Source organism: Diadema setosum, chromosome 14, assembly GCF_964275005.1.
Source record: "Diadema setosum chromosome 14, eeDiaSeto1, whole genome shotgun sequence".
Lineage (NCBI taxonomy): Eukaryota > Metazoa > Echinodermata > Echinoidea > Diadematoida > Diadematidae > Diadema > Diadema setosum.
In genome coordinates this window covers 37528924-37547536 of record NC_092698.1, presented here as the reverse complement: position 1 = coordinate 37547536, position 18613 = coordinate 37528924, and the positions used below count along the sequence as shown (strand labels likewise).

General features: G+C 38.0%; 1 protein-coding gene across 1 annotated transcript in view; it reads right to left on the bottom strand.

The window, feature by feature from the left end:
• The window catches only part of LOC140238336 (uncharacterized), a 63257-nt gene extending 45133 nt beyond the window's left edge, over positions 1 to 18124 (bottom strand). The window contains exon 1 of the mRNA XM_072318269.1: positions 17963 to 18124. Coding sequence (XP_072174370.1) covers positions 17963 to 18124 — 162 coding nt within the window. The remainder of the gene's footprint in view (positions 1 to 17962) is intronic.
• Positions 18125 to 18613: the final 489 nt, after the last annotated feature.

Here is an 18613-nt window from a genome sequence, read left to right as displayed (position 1 = left end):
GCGGTGAATAGGGAAAAGATTGAAGTGCCGGAATCAAACTGCGTTTTTCTTTACATAATTCAAGTCAGCATTCCTATTGCAGGAGAGACGTCAGATAAAGACTAAACTTTAACACATGCCAGCAGGAAAGACAGAAATATATCGGGACAAATTGATGGAGGTGAACAGGTTTCTCCCAATCTGGAGTCCTGGTCTCTTTCGCTAGTCTCGTGCGTGACTCAGCATCTCAAATGACATGGCAGTGTGCACTGCACCCTATACCACAGAGGTACCACACACCTCTCTGGTAGACACTTTTCCTCCTGTGGGTTGCCAATACCAGAATACCTAGTATGTGCCTGTTCGCTGAGCACATACACTAGCACTTGACACCTCAGTACTCCTTGGTCGTAGTCTCTTTCAGGGTCTGCAAAATCTATATTCCGAACGAGAATCACTTTCAATTTCAATGCAATTCAAAAGGAAAGGCAATTATGGACCTTAGCTTTTCCGACAATAGTGTGTACTCAGAACGACCATTACGCACACGCTTGAAACACAAAATTAAGGCCATAAGTTATCTTATTTGGAGTGGTTTCACGGGAATTGAGAGCTTCAAATTCCACTCGTCATTCTAGGCATCTGTGGTATTCTCATTGTGCGTATTAAACAGTCCCACTCTTTGATATACTTCGATTCATATTTCACTTTCCAATTATGTGCTTGAGTTTGAGTTTGAGTTTGAGTTTATTTATTTAACCACGGTAAACGCTTGCTATCAACTAAAAGCTGTTTTTCAGCAAGGCAAGGCTTGATAACCCATTTGATTAGACCATGTGCGTCACATAATATCTACAAGAAATACAAAGGTGGGAAAATGCTACCGGTATATCAATTAAAAGTAGCTGGGCGAAGACGAAAATGCATTTGACATTGGAACAATGACTCGTATAATCTTATTTCTGAATATAACTTGCGTGCTTTGGATTGAAAATTTGAATATTACGTAGCAGGAGCATGTCTGAATAACATGTGCTCTCCGTCAGTGAAAGGAATGGCAGCACTTTGCCGTAGTTTACAATTACAGGCAGTTCAGAATTACTGCACTGACGTCAAATGAAACTCTGTCCACAGATCAAATAAGCGGGAGTGCGGGGAAACTGAAAGAAGGTGTACGGCGGAGGACTTCTCATCACCACGTAGAGAAACGGGTCGCCTAAATCATGGAATGAATCCTAAATGGGGCGAGCCCTTTCTCCAGCCAGATGTCGAGGTTGTCGAGCACGACAGGAGGAAAACTCCGTTTTATCTGACGTCACAATCAATCAGTGTCACAGACATCCCAAATAGGAACGACTTCAGACAGGAGTGCAGAGATAGCCTAGGAGTGAGATTGCGGTATCATCCTTCTTTTGAGATGGGGAAGAGTGTCTCAATCAATTGAGGAGATAACATAAAGGCCAACATATACACGAAGTGATCAAAGTTACGCGTAAAACTCGACAAGATAAATTAGACGTGCTGTATACAAATATCTACAAAATTAGCTGCTCATCACAAGAAGATTTCGTATCTAATAAAGCCTCGAACAGTTTAGACTATATAGCTATTTTGTGTGTGTGTGTTGTTGTTTTTTGTCTTCATAATATATGGCCAAAATCCATTTCCATCGATAATTTATGATCAATATTTGTTAAAACCAAGTGCATCAGAAGAACAGCACATTAAAACAGGTTGTTGCATGAGCATTTTCGGGAAAAAATGAAAAAAAAAACAACAACAAACAAACGAGATGGCAAGAGCTCTGTATATGTTTGACATTTCCATCCTGAGAATTCTTCGGCGTGACAGAATTATATATATATATATATATATATATATATATATATATATATATATATACGTATTTCTGTCGCTCTGAAGAATTCTCAGGATGAAAAATAATGTCAACCATACAACAGGTCAACTTTGTGGATGTGTATTATATATATATATATATATATAATCATATACATCCACATTATAACAAAAATAAAAGAGTGAAGAGTGAAAAAAATAAACATAAATCACCGAAAACGGACAAACCCAAAGAAACAACCGAGAAAAATTAAGGTAATGATTTTCTTAAACATATATACAACAGTTAATAACGAGGGGGGGGGGGGGATGATGTTCTTCTTGTACTCTTGTGCTCTTTAACCTCTCCCGGGAGGTATGCGTTTATTCTCCCTTGATAAAATAAAACAGAATAAACACACATAAATCACCAACAAAATCCCACTGCTTGATAAATTTATGATACCGACGTGATCTACGTCTTAATACAGATGTTGCATTTTTTTTTTTATGTTTGCCACTGTCTCATATTTTCGCGTTGTCATGGCAAACTGTTCATTTGCAGTCACTGCTTCATGCGGACAAGCACATATTGCATAGGAAAAGTGAGTCTTAATAAAAGAAGTTCAAAGTATGTCGAAATAGAGAGAATATTGGAGAAGCATCGTGGGACGAGTTTTGTTTTTTCTTCTTCTTCTTCCTGGAAGCCTGCACATTTTTGCCGCCGAACGTGCGTGGAATTGAAGGACAGACGACACCCCGTAACTAAACAGGTAAATTTGACTGCGACTGCAGTCTGCTCTCCATAATGTGCACGTCACACATCCTACGTGCTGGCGGCACGTTTCCATTTCTACATTTAAATTACATGAAGAACCGATGCCGGGAACCGAACGCCTTTACCTACACAGATGTTCTCGGCTGTCTTGGTCTTATCTTATCTCCACCCACCTCCATCCACCATCTTTTTGTATTCTTGTTGACTTTTTCTTTTTCAATCTTTACGTATTTACTAAAAAAAAACACTTCCCAGGAAAAACGTTATGGTCACAATTTACGTTTGTTTTCAAGATACGGAGGCCATGTTCAATAATGAAGTCGATAAATGCTTCAGGCGGTCTCATAATCTTCTCATATGGCTGGCGACAGACTTAGATGAGTTTACAGCCAAAAGGAAAGTCATATATATATATATATATATATATATATATATATATATATATATATATTATCTATTTATAGCTAAAATCACAAAATTATCTTGACTATTCTGTATACAATATCCTTTTGTACGAGAAAATATGCATCGAACCCAAAATTGAAAGTGCCCTCTAATCTGCGTGGATGAGAGCATTATTTAGGGAGGGAAGAGATTATGACGCAGTAAACAGTTACTTAGCTAAAACCAATGTGTTTAAAAGGACAAGTCCACCTTCATAGACATGTGGATTGAGTGAATGCAGCAAAATTAGTAGAACACAGCAGTAAAAGTTTGAGGAAAATCCGACAATCCGTTCAAAAGTTATGAATGTTTCAATTTTCTGCTCACTCACTGCTGGATGAGAAGACTATACTACAGCTTGTGATGTCACATGTGTATAACGATATAAAGGAAATATAAGAAAATTCAACATATTTTCACTTTTCTTGCATGATAAAAGAACACTTGACTTGCCTCTTTCAGAAGTCAGAGGAAATAATATCATCCTTGACATACGTCAGTGACAAGTCGAGGAAATGTGCACTTTTTTTTCAAAAAATAAAGTTTTGTGATATTCTCTTTATATTTTCCATATACCGTTCTACGCATGTGACATCATACACTGTAGTAGTCTTCTCATTCAGCAGTGACTGCGCAGAAATTCAAAAATTCATACTTTGGGACGGATTGTCGGATTTTCCCCAAAATTTCACTGATGTGTTCTAATAATATTGCTCCATTCACTCAATCCACATGGATATGAAGGTGGACTTGTCCTTTAACTTTCAAAAGAAAAAGAAAAAAGGAGGGAGCCTTATCAGATAAAGTCACAGCAAGGACGAGCTAGGCCATTCTCTGGACTCTGACATTTTAGCCCATAATTCACATGTGTGTCAGTAAAGCCTGCGACTTAACCCATGACGCACGGATCTCACAGTCTTACTCTCGGACCTTGGCTCCTATGTACACACAGTACATGGTGTATGACAACCTGCCAAACTCAATATGAGCATCTAAATACAGTGTAGATTGAAATCGGCCGTAAAGTTACAGCAAGGTAGAGGATATTTTTATGCACTATTTTTTGTGACTACAGTCCTTGTCTTCTGTCTGGATTTCCTAGGCATCCTCGTGAAACAGCAAAGTTGAGTGAAGATTCATAATCACAAATTTAATCGCTAAGTCCTTACCACTACATGATAAGACCTACTCGACAAATAGTTCGCCTTCAAAAAGATTAATTTTCAACTGACATGTAGATTCTTGAGTGGATTTTTGTAATCCTGGAAGGCCAGAGTCCGGGAAAGGGATATTCTAACCTTACTACGATGAGACTCATCTAGATCAAATCCATACGTCACAGAAGCATATGTTTGTATAGGTGCATACATGTGTGTGTGTGTGTGTGTGTGTGTGTGTGTGTGTGCGTGTGTGTGTGTGTGCGTGTGTGTGTGTGTGCGTTTTCATTCAAATCATCTTTGTTACAATATGGTGATACTGTAGTTGATTTATATCAGTTATAATGATAATTTAGAAATATTGTTATAAGGATTTATGTCCTGTTTTTAATGATGTAGTTTATCAAGCATGTTGTGATTTGTATCTATAGACTATTTCTTTTCCTAAAGTCGAACACATGACTCAGTGGGAATTTGGTTGTGTGATGATTATGCTTTGAATGAAATCTCAATAAACATACATTTAAAAAATGTGTTTGTATGTGTGTGTGTGTGTGTGTGTGTGTATGCGTGTGTGCGTGTGTGTCCTTTGAAATATGTTCCGTTTACCTTTACTCCTTACTTTGCGTTGTATGCAAGACGGTTGTTATGAATGCGGCTAAATAAATGAAGAAAAAAATCCCTACGAGCTCTTGAGGAATATCAAAATGAGATGATATAGATAAAAAAAGCTAGAAGAAGAAGATATTGAATAAGTGTTGTCTGTAATTAACCTCCTGATGTGAAGATTATTAGTTACAAATTATTGGTTTCTCAGTAATAGACACTGGAGGAAAACTTTTTTTGATAGAATGATGTTATCATTGTACTCTGTGATCTATCTCTACATCTTTGTGAGTTCCACCCCAAGATAAGTGTTCTCAAGCACTTAACAATAACGACGAATATTCGTGAAATGAAAATCCTCTCTACATTCACGAGGACTTTGATGAATAGAATAAACTTCAGCAATGAGAAAAAATGACAGTTCCATTGTCAAGAAAAAAAAAAGAGATTAGCATCCGCTTCTCAGAAAGAAATTATGTAAAATCTTTTATTAGGTCATCTCGTTCTGAAGTGATAGAAACTTCACATACAAAGAGAGCGAAAGATGCATTCAAAAGAAAAAGCCATCAAAGTAACAAATTACAGTGTGAGAATATCTTATTTTGTGATACAATGTTAGAAACTGGAAACTAAAAAAAGTCTGCCTAATGATGCATTCGTTTACTTTTTTTAGTCGTTTTTCTTGATGACTTGAGAACGAGCTGCTCGTCTCATCTAATACCATCAGATGCAAATGAATACTTGGAATCAATTCTGAGAGCCGTAATCGCTACTTGACGATTAAAAGCCTCGGACAAATCTTGCAGTAAAGCAACTTGTGCAGACGTAGAGGCATGATCTAAACATGATAATGTTGTTGTTGATGATGATGATGGTGATGGTTATGATTATAACATAATGAAACGGAACAATAATACTAAAAATGATAATGATGATGATGGTGGCATGGAAGTAGAAGAAGAAGAAGAAAAAGAAAAAGAAGAAAAGAAGAAAAAGAATAAAGAGAAAAGGAAGAAGAAGAAGAACAAGAAGAAGCGCATGAATATCAAATCACTAGTCTTATGAATGAATGTTTATACACAATGCTGAATTTTGTCTTGACTGGCCAGCATATACGTTACGTCGTAGAATATTGGATCACATATCCTGTTGCCTAGGGGCTTACCTTAATGACATCCGGTCGTTGTTAGTTTCTCTCGTGAAGAGAGACTGCAATGGTAACGAGCTTCGCCAGTCCTGATGTAGCTATAGTCTTGGTACACCTATGCAATCACGCAAATTTAGAGCAGGCTTGCCACCCCTTTATCCACCCCCCCCCCCTTGCACATCACACATCGTCACACACACTGTCACATACTCGCAAAGACATATTCATAAATTCCTCTACCCGGACATGATCACACATATTTATACCAATGATATAAGAGCGATCCAAACTCTTATGCAAACATCCTCACATGAAACAGAGGGAAATACACAGATTTATATACGCCCCATTATCCAAACTGATTATATTCTCTACTCCGCTCCATACACCTAGCCATCCAAGCAAAACGCCACGTCCGCATTTTCTGAGTGTCATAATCATTATCAGGAACGATGTTTTTCCTGACGTTCGTTTACCTCGCCCCGACCGCATACCCCCTTCCTTGTCTGACGGAGTACTTCCGGATGCGGAATTTACAACAATCGCAATCTACAATAATTGACACTTCTGCGATACCTGTGGGGCAACATCCAGTGAGCTGTAAACATTTCCGTTGTTACTATGGCATCAAGACCTCACAGCAAAGTAGCATGGCTACATAGTTCTTTATAAATCTGGGTCCTGGATGGATTTGTTTAGGGTATCATGATTTTCTTTTCAGTTGAAAAAAAAATATGGTAAAGCAACTACCAAAAAAAGTTTAACGTATGGAATAATCCTAGGAGAGATCCGGTCTGTGAGTTTGTTTGTATGTGTTTGTCTGTTTGTATGTGGTTGTGTGGTTATTTTTAGGGGGTGATGTTACTCTTTTTCATTCGTACATTTCAGAAAATGCAACGTCTAGAGCAGTGAGGTGTTAGTTGTATTTCGCCGTGAAAGCAAGGATTGCGAAAATTCGTGAGCACATTGTCAAGTACAATTACTTTCTTCATTTAAAATCAAGAAACAACGCAAAACAAAACAAACAAATCTGGGCCTTTGATTACCTTTACGTATTTATTTTTCCAACGAAGCAACTTCATTGGGTCCACACTCAAGGGATGAGTAGTGAAATGAATTAGACTGTGCATGTCTTAAATGTTAAAAAAAACAAAAACATTGTGTCGCTTATGAAATCTTACTCTCTGCTACCCAAGAGAGTGAAATGTATGCTCTTGTCCAAAACTGAAATAGAATTTGAATGTAATTGACTTGTTTAATGCTTGAATAGTGGGTTGCTCTGGTTAGATTCGACAATTTGCGCTGAGACATCAGAATTAAACAGTGTAGACAAACTGCTAACAATATTGACTGCGAGAGCGAGAGTGACACAGCTTCGTCTGAGAAACCACCGAGTTTAAAGTACTTGCCTCGATTTGCCTAGTCACAGCCCGTGTCGCCACAGTGATTATCAGCAAGAGAGGTTGCCTCTTACAGGCTGACAAATCAGTAGCAGCGGAACTGAAAAGTTTGGATACAACACAGATGTTTGGTGTGTTGTGTTGTGTGTGTGTGTTTTTTTTTTTTTGGACAGATCACGCGAATCTTATCAAACTGTAGAGAGAGATTGAAAGGAATAGAAGGGGCGAGGGAGGGAGTGAAAGAGAGAGTAGACTTCCAAAAGTTCTTGGTCCCCCCCCCCCCATGCTGTCGTACATCAGCCAAACATCCTGCTGCCTGATCCCCGTTGAGGCGATGAGATGCCAACCTGAAATCTCTACGATCTTCATATAAAAACAGCAAAAAGATATGTGAAAAGAAGCAGAGCCTACAGTGACTGGAAAATCTGAACACTACTATCAAAGTCGATTATGCTAGAGTCACACACGGCCGGGTTACACAACGGATTTGATCCAGGTGAAAAATAATGAGCCAGATTAGTCCCGGAATGGAGGGTAATTTATGCTACAGTCACACACGGCCGGATTTTGAACCGGGTCCATAAGGAATTAAAACCGTATCGACCCAGTTCGAGCCTTAGGGACCCGTATTGACCCGTATCGAACCGTATAAAAAGCCGCTTTAATGAATCCTTTTCGACTCCTATCGACCCGTGTCAAACCGCTTCGACCCGTACTGAACCCGGATGTAAGCCTTGTCTTCATCCGTTGCATGAAGGCAATGCGGTACACGGCAAGGGTCCACACGGTTTTACGCTGCGGGTTGCAGCGGGTCGTTGCGAGTCAATGCGGTTCGAACCGGGTCAATTCGGATATCAATACGGAATTGAAATCCGTGACAAAATCTTGAACATGACCAAAAATTTTTTCACCGCCGTATATTAGCCCCCCGGGATCCATCGAGAATTGATACGGGTTACGATGCGGGTCAATACGGTTTTAATTCCTTATGGACCCGGTACGAAATCCGGGGGTGTGTGACTCTAGCATTAGACTCCCATGCCAACCGGATTTATAAAACAAAGTATGGAGATTATAGGAAGAGAGCAAAGTAGAGAGGGAGGGGAGAAGGGAAAAAGAAAGAAAAGAAAGGGTCTGAAAAGTTTGCGGATAGAGGGGAAAAAGGGGATGGGATAGAGGGGAGAGATTAGGAGAGACGAGACGAGGAAGAGTGGGAAGACACAACACTTAGAATTAAGATGTAGACGAGGAAAAAAGAGGGCGCATTTTACAGAAACTGCAGAGACCTGATTGTTTGTTTGGTTTATTTCCCCATTGTCCTCTATAATACATATATATATATATATATATGTATATATATATATATATATATATATATATATATATATATAGATATAATAATATATGTTATATATATATATATATATATATATATATATATATATATATATATATATGTATATATATATATATATAGACCAGTGCGGTTTACTCCGAATAGGCAAACAAAGAAACTAACAAGAAAAAGGCCCAAAACTCAAATATTCAACTGCGCATAAGTTCAACAGTTAGAACTGATATCTCTCATGAAGTCACTCAAAGCTTTGTTAAGTCGTGGTTTCAGATGAAAGCTAAAACTTACGTTAGCCAATGAAACCCGTCATTACAACAATATTTTGTGCAGGCACCATTGCACAATATCAATTTCAGAAAGTTATCCGCACAGACTGACTCAGATCTCGAAGAAGAAGCAGTGCATTTCTCTGAAATGTCATTACGTCATACTAATGTTTATTTCTATTTCACGTAAATGTTTTAATTTTCTCTTGTCCTTCAAATCATTACTGCTCTCCATTTACCTCACTGCTTTTGAGTCTCATTCTGTCAAAGCAAAACACATTCGCCCATTTAGGCAACCATAGATACTGATCTTGCCTATAAATGGTAAAATTGTACTCTTTATGCTAGTTTGTAAATTATAATAATGTGTGTACATGTCTGCTTGTTCTTTAAATGGTTCAATAAAGTGTAACAAACAAATACCCCAGGAAAACACACAAATACCTGCAGAAACCGACTAGTCATTTTATCCTGCTGAAGCTGTTAAATATTTAATGATTTTCCCCAAGGTTGTGGATTCAGTTTGCCTTTTTACTAATAATTTCAAATCCATTGACATTTTGTCTCCGAGCAATTCAATACACACGTGTTTACGAAAAACATTTTCGTACTTGGAATCAAGTGTGCTCTCGTTAGTCCATTGTTACGTCTGGAAAGCCTGGGGCAAGCTTTCATGTCAAGAGAAACAACCTTCTTATGCCTCCATCGGTAACGCGATTCATTAAAGGTTTAAAAAAAACAAGGAAATAACTGAATTCAACCCGCAGATGATACATTATTTCTAGGAAATTCTCCTGTGTAATTCAGTGTTTAGCAACTAAGCAAAGTTGACCATGCAGTGTCGAGCACTTTTGGGGCAGTATGTGAAAGATCAACATGCACGTGAAATAATATATACTCATAAATAAATTTTCAGATATTGATTCAGTGATTAAATGATTCTTCCGAATATAGAAATAAATCTCATAGACCGAGTATTAGCCAGACATTGAGTGCAAGTTGCATTATCAGCTTAAAACAAGTTGTAAACTACAATAGCTGGTGAGTAAAGCTATTCACTCGTAAGATTCCCGCCTTGCGTTTTCCCCATTAACTGATTAATAAGTCATGCAGTCATATTGGATGACAAATTACGTGTTCGACGAGCTTAAATGGCAAAGTTTGTAGACGAGAATGCTGGTGTGAGATGCACCACCGATATCTTGGAGCCCGAACTGAGAAGAATTAAGCTATATATCTCCTCCCTATCCCCGCCCTATATGTCGACAGCATTGGAATATGATGATAGCGATGTGTGAACTCGAACACCCGCTGAGTTTAACGCATTCACAGGTGTGAGGACGTTGTTTTAAATTTGCATATAAATCATATTCATATACCATCACAAGACTGCTTCCGTCTGAAACAACGGTAATTAGCTTGTGGCTCCGGTCCTCCACAGGCCGTAGACAAGGTCTCTGCGGTACAGAAGTCTTATAACGACAACTCATCACAACAGTATGTTGCATCAACTGCCACTTGATGTCTAGGTTCATGTGTGTTGTCACTGTGGATGGATTCGTCATGCTTCTCGTTCGGTTCACTTTCAAAGAAGGGGCGCAGAGGATAATGAAATTTACTTGCCAGTATCCATATTATTACAAGGAAAGACAGGAAGTAGCCCCACAAGGAATGATGACCACCGCGTCTCATCATTAAATCTTATATTGAAGGAAAATTGACCCCCAAATATGCGATATCAAGTGTAATGGGAAGGTGACCTTTATTTTCATAGCATCATCCCAGTTCCAAACGCATGACATTAAGATACATATTGCACAGATCCTGCATAATGTTTGTAATGAATTTGATGTTGAGAGAGGACTTCGTGACTTTTGCCCTGATTTACCAAATTCACTGAGTTCTACACATTGTCAGTGAAGACTCGCCGAACATAAACAAGAGTGCAGCATCTTATTCAGTGGGTATGGGAAAGAAATCATCGTGTGGAACATACAACTACAAGTATTATGTGCGAAATCTTATGAGGCAAGATCTTATTCGGTACGTTTGGGAACGGAATTATCGCGTGGAACAGCTACGAGTATTATGTGCTTCTGGGAAATGGTATACCTGATATTAAACATAAAATTATGCAGATATCAGTTTGCCAAGCTTAAGACCCTTTTCTTTGTCCCGTAGAACGCACTCTGCATGCTCTAACTGCCAGTATTGGAAAAGAATGTCAGCTCAGCTGGACGTCTGCTCATTAGTTGTGATTGTAAAATATGACTTCTATTTTCATCTTTTCATCACGTGCAGATGATTTCGCCTGCAGAATATGTAATACGATATATATATATATATATATATATATATATATATATATATACATACATAATTTGAGAGCGAGAGAGATAGGTAGAGTTATATTAATAATCATTGGTGTTAACACGTGTAAGGAATATGTAACCGGTTACTCGTAAATCATATGTATACGATTTAATTTAGAGGTATATCATAATATTCATCCGTGTACAGGAACATGTGAGTATATTTTATTTTGTCTGATATAACTCTGCTGCGTTTCCACAGTAGGAAAGTGGATAGAGTAAAATAGAAGTAGAATGAACACACACACACACAAACACACACACACACACACACACACACACACAAAACTGCAGTTTTGTCAGTCTTGAGTCGAAACCTTTATTTCACTCTGCTTTTTATTCCTTGTGTAAAGTGTCTCTATACTGAAAAGGAAGACTATTGGATGTCTTTGTATCATCAAGAGAAAGGATCATTCATAATCACTGTAAGCTGGAAGTTAATTGAGTTCAACACTCGCTAAATGTCAACAATGCATCTACTGCTAGCCAACGTAAGAATGACCCGATGTGTGCTCGTCGGATACTGATGCTGGTTGATCCCAGCAAATATGTCCGACTGTGCAACGAAGTATTGAAGTCTTGATCGCTCAAGCCTCAAATTGGGCGCCAAGGGACACGGCGTCTCCCGGAGTGGGTATCAAATTCTATAGAGCCCTGATCGGGTCTGCTCTTCCCTCTCTTTCCATGGCTATTCGAGGCCTATAGGTAAACTATGGTCATGACCATTAGAAACAAATGATGGCAGAGGTTCTAAGATGCATTTTAAGCTACAGGGTTATACAACTTACCATGAGAATGATGAGCAATTTTTAGTCTTGTTTCCTCAACATCCATCATAACCTTTCATTCCTTTATCCTTCCATTCCTTTATCTAACCGTCCTTGTCTGTCTTATGATACTGCAACAACTGACGCCACTTCTACTATATTGCTACTACTTCTACATCTACTTCTGCTAGGATCGCCACAATTTCTAGCAGAGTATATTGCTACCATTACTACTATTCCTGGTACCATCACTACCACTACCCTTGCATTTTCACTTCAGCTAACAGCAATGCTTGTCTTTCTGCTCTTCATTTCTCCTATTCTTACTCTTGTTCCTTAAATATGTGTTTTCTATTCTTATTTCCCTATGATCGCCCCGTTACTTACATGACTTCTACTTTAGTATCCTTTTTTAAGGGCTGAAGCATTTTTTGGTCGTTAATTAGGAGTTCGTAGCATCCTTACCATATGTATATTCATTATTAATACGTACATTTAGCGGTGCAGGATTAGAATACCACAGTTTAAGATACGAATGTCAGCCACAACCCTCATAACCAATTACAATGAACCTTGCGTTTACCTTCATTGTGAACCATACCTTTCATTAAATGAATTTGTACAATGAGTCTGTTGTTGGAGAAGTTTACGGTTATTTTTGTCATTGGCTGAATAACCCGCAACGTAGACCCGATAGCAATGATATCAGAATTCATACAAAGCATCAAACTGTTCATTTCTCTTTTGACCCTCTTCTTTGCCTTGATTGATATTCTCTCTTTCCTTCTTTTTTTTTCTCTCATTTATTCCCTTTATTTCATTTTGGTCTTTTCTCCACTCTTTCCTCCTCATTCGTTTTACTTTAATATAATCTCTACCTTTCTAGGCATCTCTTTTCATCTCTCCTCCAAGGTTTACCTGTCTGCACTACTCTTGTAGTGAAATTAGATGTACCTCACCCAAGAACTAATTTCAAGAAGCATAGTGTAACATATCGCGGTGCTAATGGAACGATTTATCAGTTGATGTTAAGAAAAGTACATCCCTTTCTATATTTGAAAACAAGGTAGATAAATTATATAGTGATTGTTTGCATTGAATTGTAACATTGTATATTAATATCTTTTTCAGTATCATAATTCCTGATGTCTTTTTGTAATATGTATGACTTCGTATGTTTTGCTTTCGTGTGTTTGTTTGTTTGTTTGTTTCATTTCCTACACTATGTATAAAATGTTGTATTTTGTAATTGTATGGTTTTTTAACTACACGGACTCGCAGAAGAACAGCCGTTGGCTTAAGTGAGTGACCCGTGGTAAAATAAAATCAACTCAAACTCAACTGTCTCTCTCATATTGCATCTCTCTCTCTCTCTCTGTCATATCTCTCTTTCATCTCTCATTTCTCTCTCTCTTTCATTTCTGTCAGAAAGGATTCTCATTCAATCTGAATGATACTCTCGACTGCCAATCTGCTATTGAGATGTTTTCAATAATCATGAGAACTCTTGGAATAAAGAGGTGGGAAACTCAATAAAATAATGAGGTCAGAACAAAGCTAGAAAATTGTATGTTTTCACAGCTGAGTAGGTGAGTGAAGTCGCGCAATCGAACAAACAAACTTTCAATGTAAATTGTCAAGGCACAAAAGAACAGGGTCAATGGAAACTAGGGAAAGTTTTTTTTCCCCTGCTCTTTCAAAGTTCAACAGAAAGCGTACTGATGGAACGATTTATACATGCACATACAAACAAGCAAAATTAACTGAGGCTTTGAGGATTTCCGCAAACGCCTCTCAGGCAGTAATACTAAGGATCGAATGCCAGGGGGCGTTAAGAAATCTTCCAAAGCAGGAAATGAAGTTCGATAAAGCAAAGCGAAAACAATAGATGAACAACCCATCAATAGCAGTATCAATCTTCGGTCGTCAGGCTAGGGTTAAACGTAGATCCAAGTATTTCATCTTGATGCTCAAAAATGAAATACTCTCATGTTTAGTAATTATTGTTAAACTTCTTTCCCATGCTCTGATTTATAATAATGGCATTTTATGTAAAGATATGGAATTCGCGGTTTATCGCGTCTGGACCTAAAAAGGTCTGTTTTTGTACAGAAGAGGAACAGAATAATCAATGGTTGGAGAAGGCGAAATGGGGAAGAGAAGAAGAGAAGATAGAGAAAGAGAGCCAAGTGGAAGACAGTTGAAGATGAAGAAAGGGGAAGAAATGAGGGAAGGTAAAGATGTTGGGTGGAGAAAAGGGGACAGTAGGAGAAATGGTTAGAAGACAGGAGAAGAAGAGATAGATAGAAGTAATCAATAAAGACCAGAGGTTATTTCTCGAGGAGTCCTAAAAAGGACTGTGATGGAAAAGAGGAAGCGTACATAGCAGAGAGTTAGAGATCTCGACGTTTCAGACAGGTTGGCTGTCCGTCTCCTGGAAGAAGATTGTGAATCGAGAAGCCTACATCTTTCAAGGTCTTTTGCCATGCAAACTACCTCCTTCAAGGAACATCTCACATGCATTTTACTGTCATACATCAAGATATAAAACAAGTTGAGGAAATAACAATGTATAGGAATAGCAAAATGAGCAAACTGCATGATTAAACGACGACGTTGCACAAAAACATGCAATACATTTGCAGTATTCGATGGATAGCTGATATTGATAAACTTCTAATCTGTAACTAGTTAAGGTATACCCGATCAGAGCTCACTGGCTAAGTTCTTTATTGAACCGTCGCAGACTGCACAGCTCCGTAGGCCCATTAAACAAACACGAGATGATCCAGCTAGTATTGACCCATCTCTTGTGCATGATCCACTGAATAAGCACGGCAATACACGACCCGGTATGACACGCCAAGGCATGACATTTTGGAATGTCAAAAATGTTGCGTTGAATTGGCATTTGAGCCGGAAATGTGGCATAATGGAAAAATAGTCTTGACAGTCGAATTTTTTAGACTAGCAACTCCTTTCAAATATCGAGAAATGGGGTTCTCAAATAGAACCTACATTCTATCGGAGTGACTTCTCATAACAATTCCAGTTCCTGTAGCCAGATCACGATTAAATTTGACATTCTTCTTTCAATACGCTAAAATATTGCAATGACTACTCATACATGTTTCCACGCTCATTCAGGAAATAATATACTGATATGATAGTAAAACTCGTTACTTTCATTATCAATACCATTATCATTACTAAATTCATGATATGATCACAAATATCATCTTTAAAATCATTTTAGTCATCATCATTTAACAAAAGTAAAGTGTTATGATTTTATTATGCTTATTCGTAAACATGTAAAAGTAACAAAACAACATTATTTCTTGAACGCCAACTGGTTGTTTATTGCCTCCATAATTCAATATTCTATATCATATTATTATATAATGAAAAAACTGAAGAAAAAAATATGTGTATGAGTAAGAGTAATATCGGTGTGTGTGCGGGGGGTTGTGTATCTAAAATTATTTATACGCAATATTCATCCGTATGTGTATGAGTATGTGCGCACATGATTCTGTACACGTCAAGCAAAAACAAAACAAAACAAAACAAAACATGCAGAACAATGGGCGAGTGGCGAAAAATAGCTAAAACACAGACATTATGCGTCAACATTAAAATGTCAAGCCTTTCGTCACCTCGGGTGAGAAAGAAAAAACAAAGTGCCGACCTTTACAAACAGACACACAGACACACAGACACACACACACACACACACACGCACTCAATAACGAAGAAAGGAGAGAGAGAGAGTTAAGATTACAGGGTATTGTAATTTTTTAAAGATATCAGACAGTTATGCCATGACACTCTAAAAACATTATCAGAAGGAATAGTGTATTGTCCTACTGCAACCCAGTCTATACAGTACGCATAAACAAAAAAAAAAAATGTTTTGAAGTCTTGAGATGAACGAAGACTTATTTTTTAGGGCGGGGGGGGGGGTAAATTCTTCAAGTCTGATTAAAGACACACACACGTACACACACACGTATGTATGCATATATATATATATATATATATATATATATATATATATTGTATATATGTATATATTTACATATAAAATCATACATATCTGTTTTTTTTTATCAATCTATCTTTACATGTTTTTTTAATTTACGTGTGTGCATGTGCATAACTTTTTTGCTTTTGCTTGTATGATATGTGCATTACCAATTTCAGACATGCCTCACTCATTTGGACAGATGTCGTAGCCATACTAATACGCAGATTAAGACAAGTGATTGATACAAATTTACCCGCTTTGAAGTACGGGGACAACACTCAAGGCTTTGTGAGAAGCTTACACTTGTGAAGGCGTTCACGTATTTTACGACACTTTTAGAGTGCAACTTAAAATTACACAAACTGGATTAAACACTGGAAGAGATAGATAGAAAGATAGACAGATAAAAAGATAGATGAATAGAGAGAGATAGATAGATATATAGATACATGAAAAGATAGATGAAAAGATAGACAGATAGATAGATAGATAGATAGATGGATAGATATAAAGAGAGAGTTTCTAAGTTATGATAAGCCGGCCCACTGATGCTAATGGTGTGTCTCACAAGACGTACGACTGGATACTGGTTGGCACGTAGACACCTTTCATTAATAATTATGACCGTCGCAGGCTGCTAGCTATTTTGGTCTGCACTGGTTGTATAATTGGAAATCTTGCAGTAGTCACATGGGAAGTTTCTATTTATGACGCTCGTGCTCCATTTTTCTCTTTTTGTACCATCATCACGTGTTTGAGAAAGGAGGCCTTAGTCTTAAATCATCTTACACTCTCAGTAAAATATAAGTTCAACCTTGCACATTTACCAGAGTCAAACTGGGAGCACCTTTGAATACGGGTGCAACTTTGCACCTTTCAGACCAGCTAGCACCTTTAAAGGTGCTCCCACAGTCTGTCAAAAGGTGCAAAGTTGAATCTACTTTTCTAGAGTGTAAGCACATTCAAATTCAATCAAAATTCAGATTTCAAATCAAAATCAATTTTTAGGGTAGCTATCGATCTCTCCATAAAAATGTCCAGGTAACTATGACACCAACCCAGGGTTTTTAGTCCTTGTCTCCATTATTCCAGTCGTACTCAGGTTTTTTACCTATCTATAATAATGATAATGATAATAATAATAATAATAATAATAATAATAATAATAATAATAATAATGATAATGATAATGATAATAATAATAATAATAATAATAATAATAATAATAATAATAATAATAATAATAAGATCTTATTTACCCAGGGTAGCCTCTTCAGTGTTGCCACTGCTCTACCAGAGGGCCCTGCTATCTATATGTGTAATCTTGAATGGTTGTACCACTGGTTACATTGACTCAACCTGTTAGCTGGTTACGTATCTTGTAGACAAGTACATTTTCTAGGCTGAAGAAAAAACGACAACAACATAAACAAAGGATGGGTTGTTGCTTTTATCACACAGACATTCCAGAATGTTCGCACTTAAAAATAGGCAACGCCATTGCAAGGCCGAAACACATTCCAGAGACGTCCTGATATAAAAACAAGGTAAAAAAGACACCTTGAATTCCGGGATCACTCAGAGTGTCCTTGTATAAAATACCGCATTGGTATTCCGAATTAGGAACGTCAAATATCGTGTATCATATTTTTCTTCAAAACATAAGCTGTCTTAAGTGGCGGCACTCTGCGAAAAGAGGAGAAAACAAGCCGTAAATGAGAAGAGTGCGGCCCTGCCAGCCTCTTGATAATGAATCAGTGACGTACGGGGTGACGAAACTTGACGTCACGATTGCTTTGTTGCCATGGCTACGACTGAAGACGGACCGGGATTGTCTGCACGCCGGGAGGAATTTGCGACGACAGACGGAGCGGGGCGCAGCGCTCTGTGGCTTCCTCGCTCCGCCGTAATGACTGCTCGAAACTCCTAGTCGTGACTGCCGCGTCCTGCAGACAGCTCGTGATCTTTCGCAAAGGATCAGAAGGCATACCGTACCCCGAAAACCGGCATATCTTGTAAACGAACTTTCTCACTTTAAACACTACATTGTGCTTAAATCTAAAGTATCTATTTAGTACGATTTTGTGACATGCGCTTTTACACGGACAGGTTAAAAGAGTATATGATTGGCGACTACGAATAAAGCCATATTCTGTCATATCGACAGATCTATTTAACCACCGGCAAGTTGCTGGTATCCTAACAATACAAGTCGATGAATTGAATGTCCAGCGGCATGTTAGTGATTAATTGATAATTCGAGTGCGGGAATCGAGGGCTGTTTATTTTTAGTTTATTTATAGGACACGGCCATCTGCAACATGCCGGCACTGCCAATGTCTGTTGATAGACGCACACTGCCTCGTGTTTGACTCGGGTCACCATCAAAGCTAAAGGATCGAGTTTCTCATATCCAGGAGCGTATATCTCCCAGAGCGATTAAACAGCAGAAAGCGAACAAATTAGCCGGCCAGATG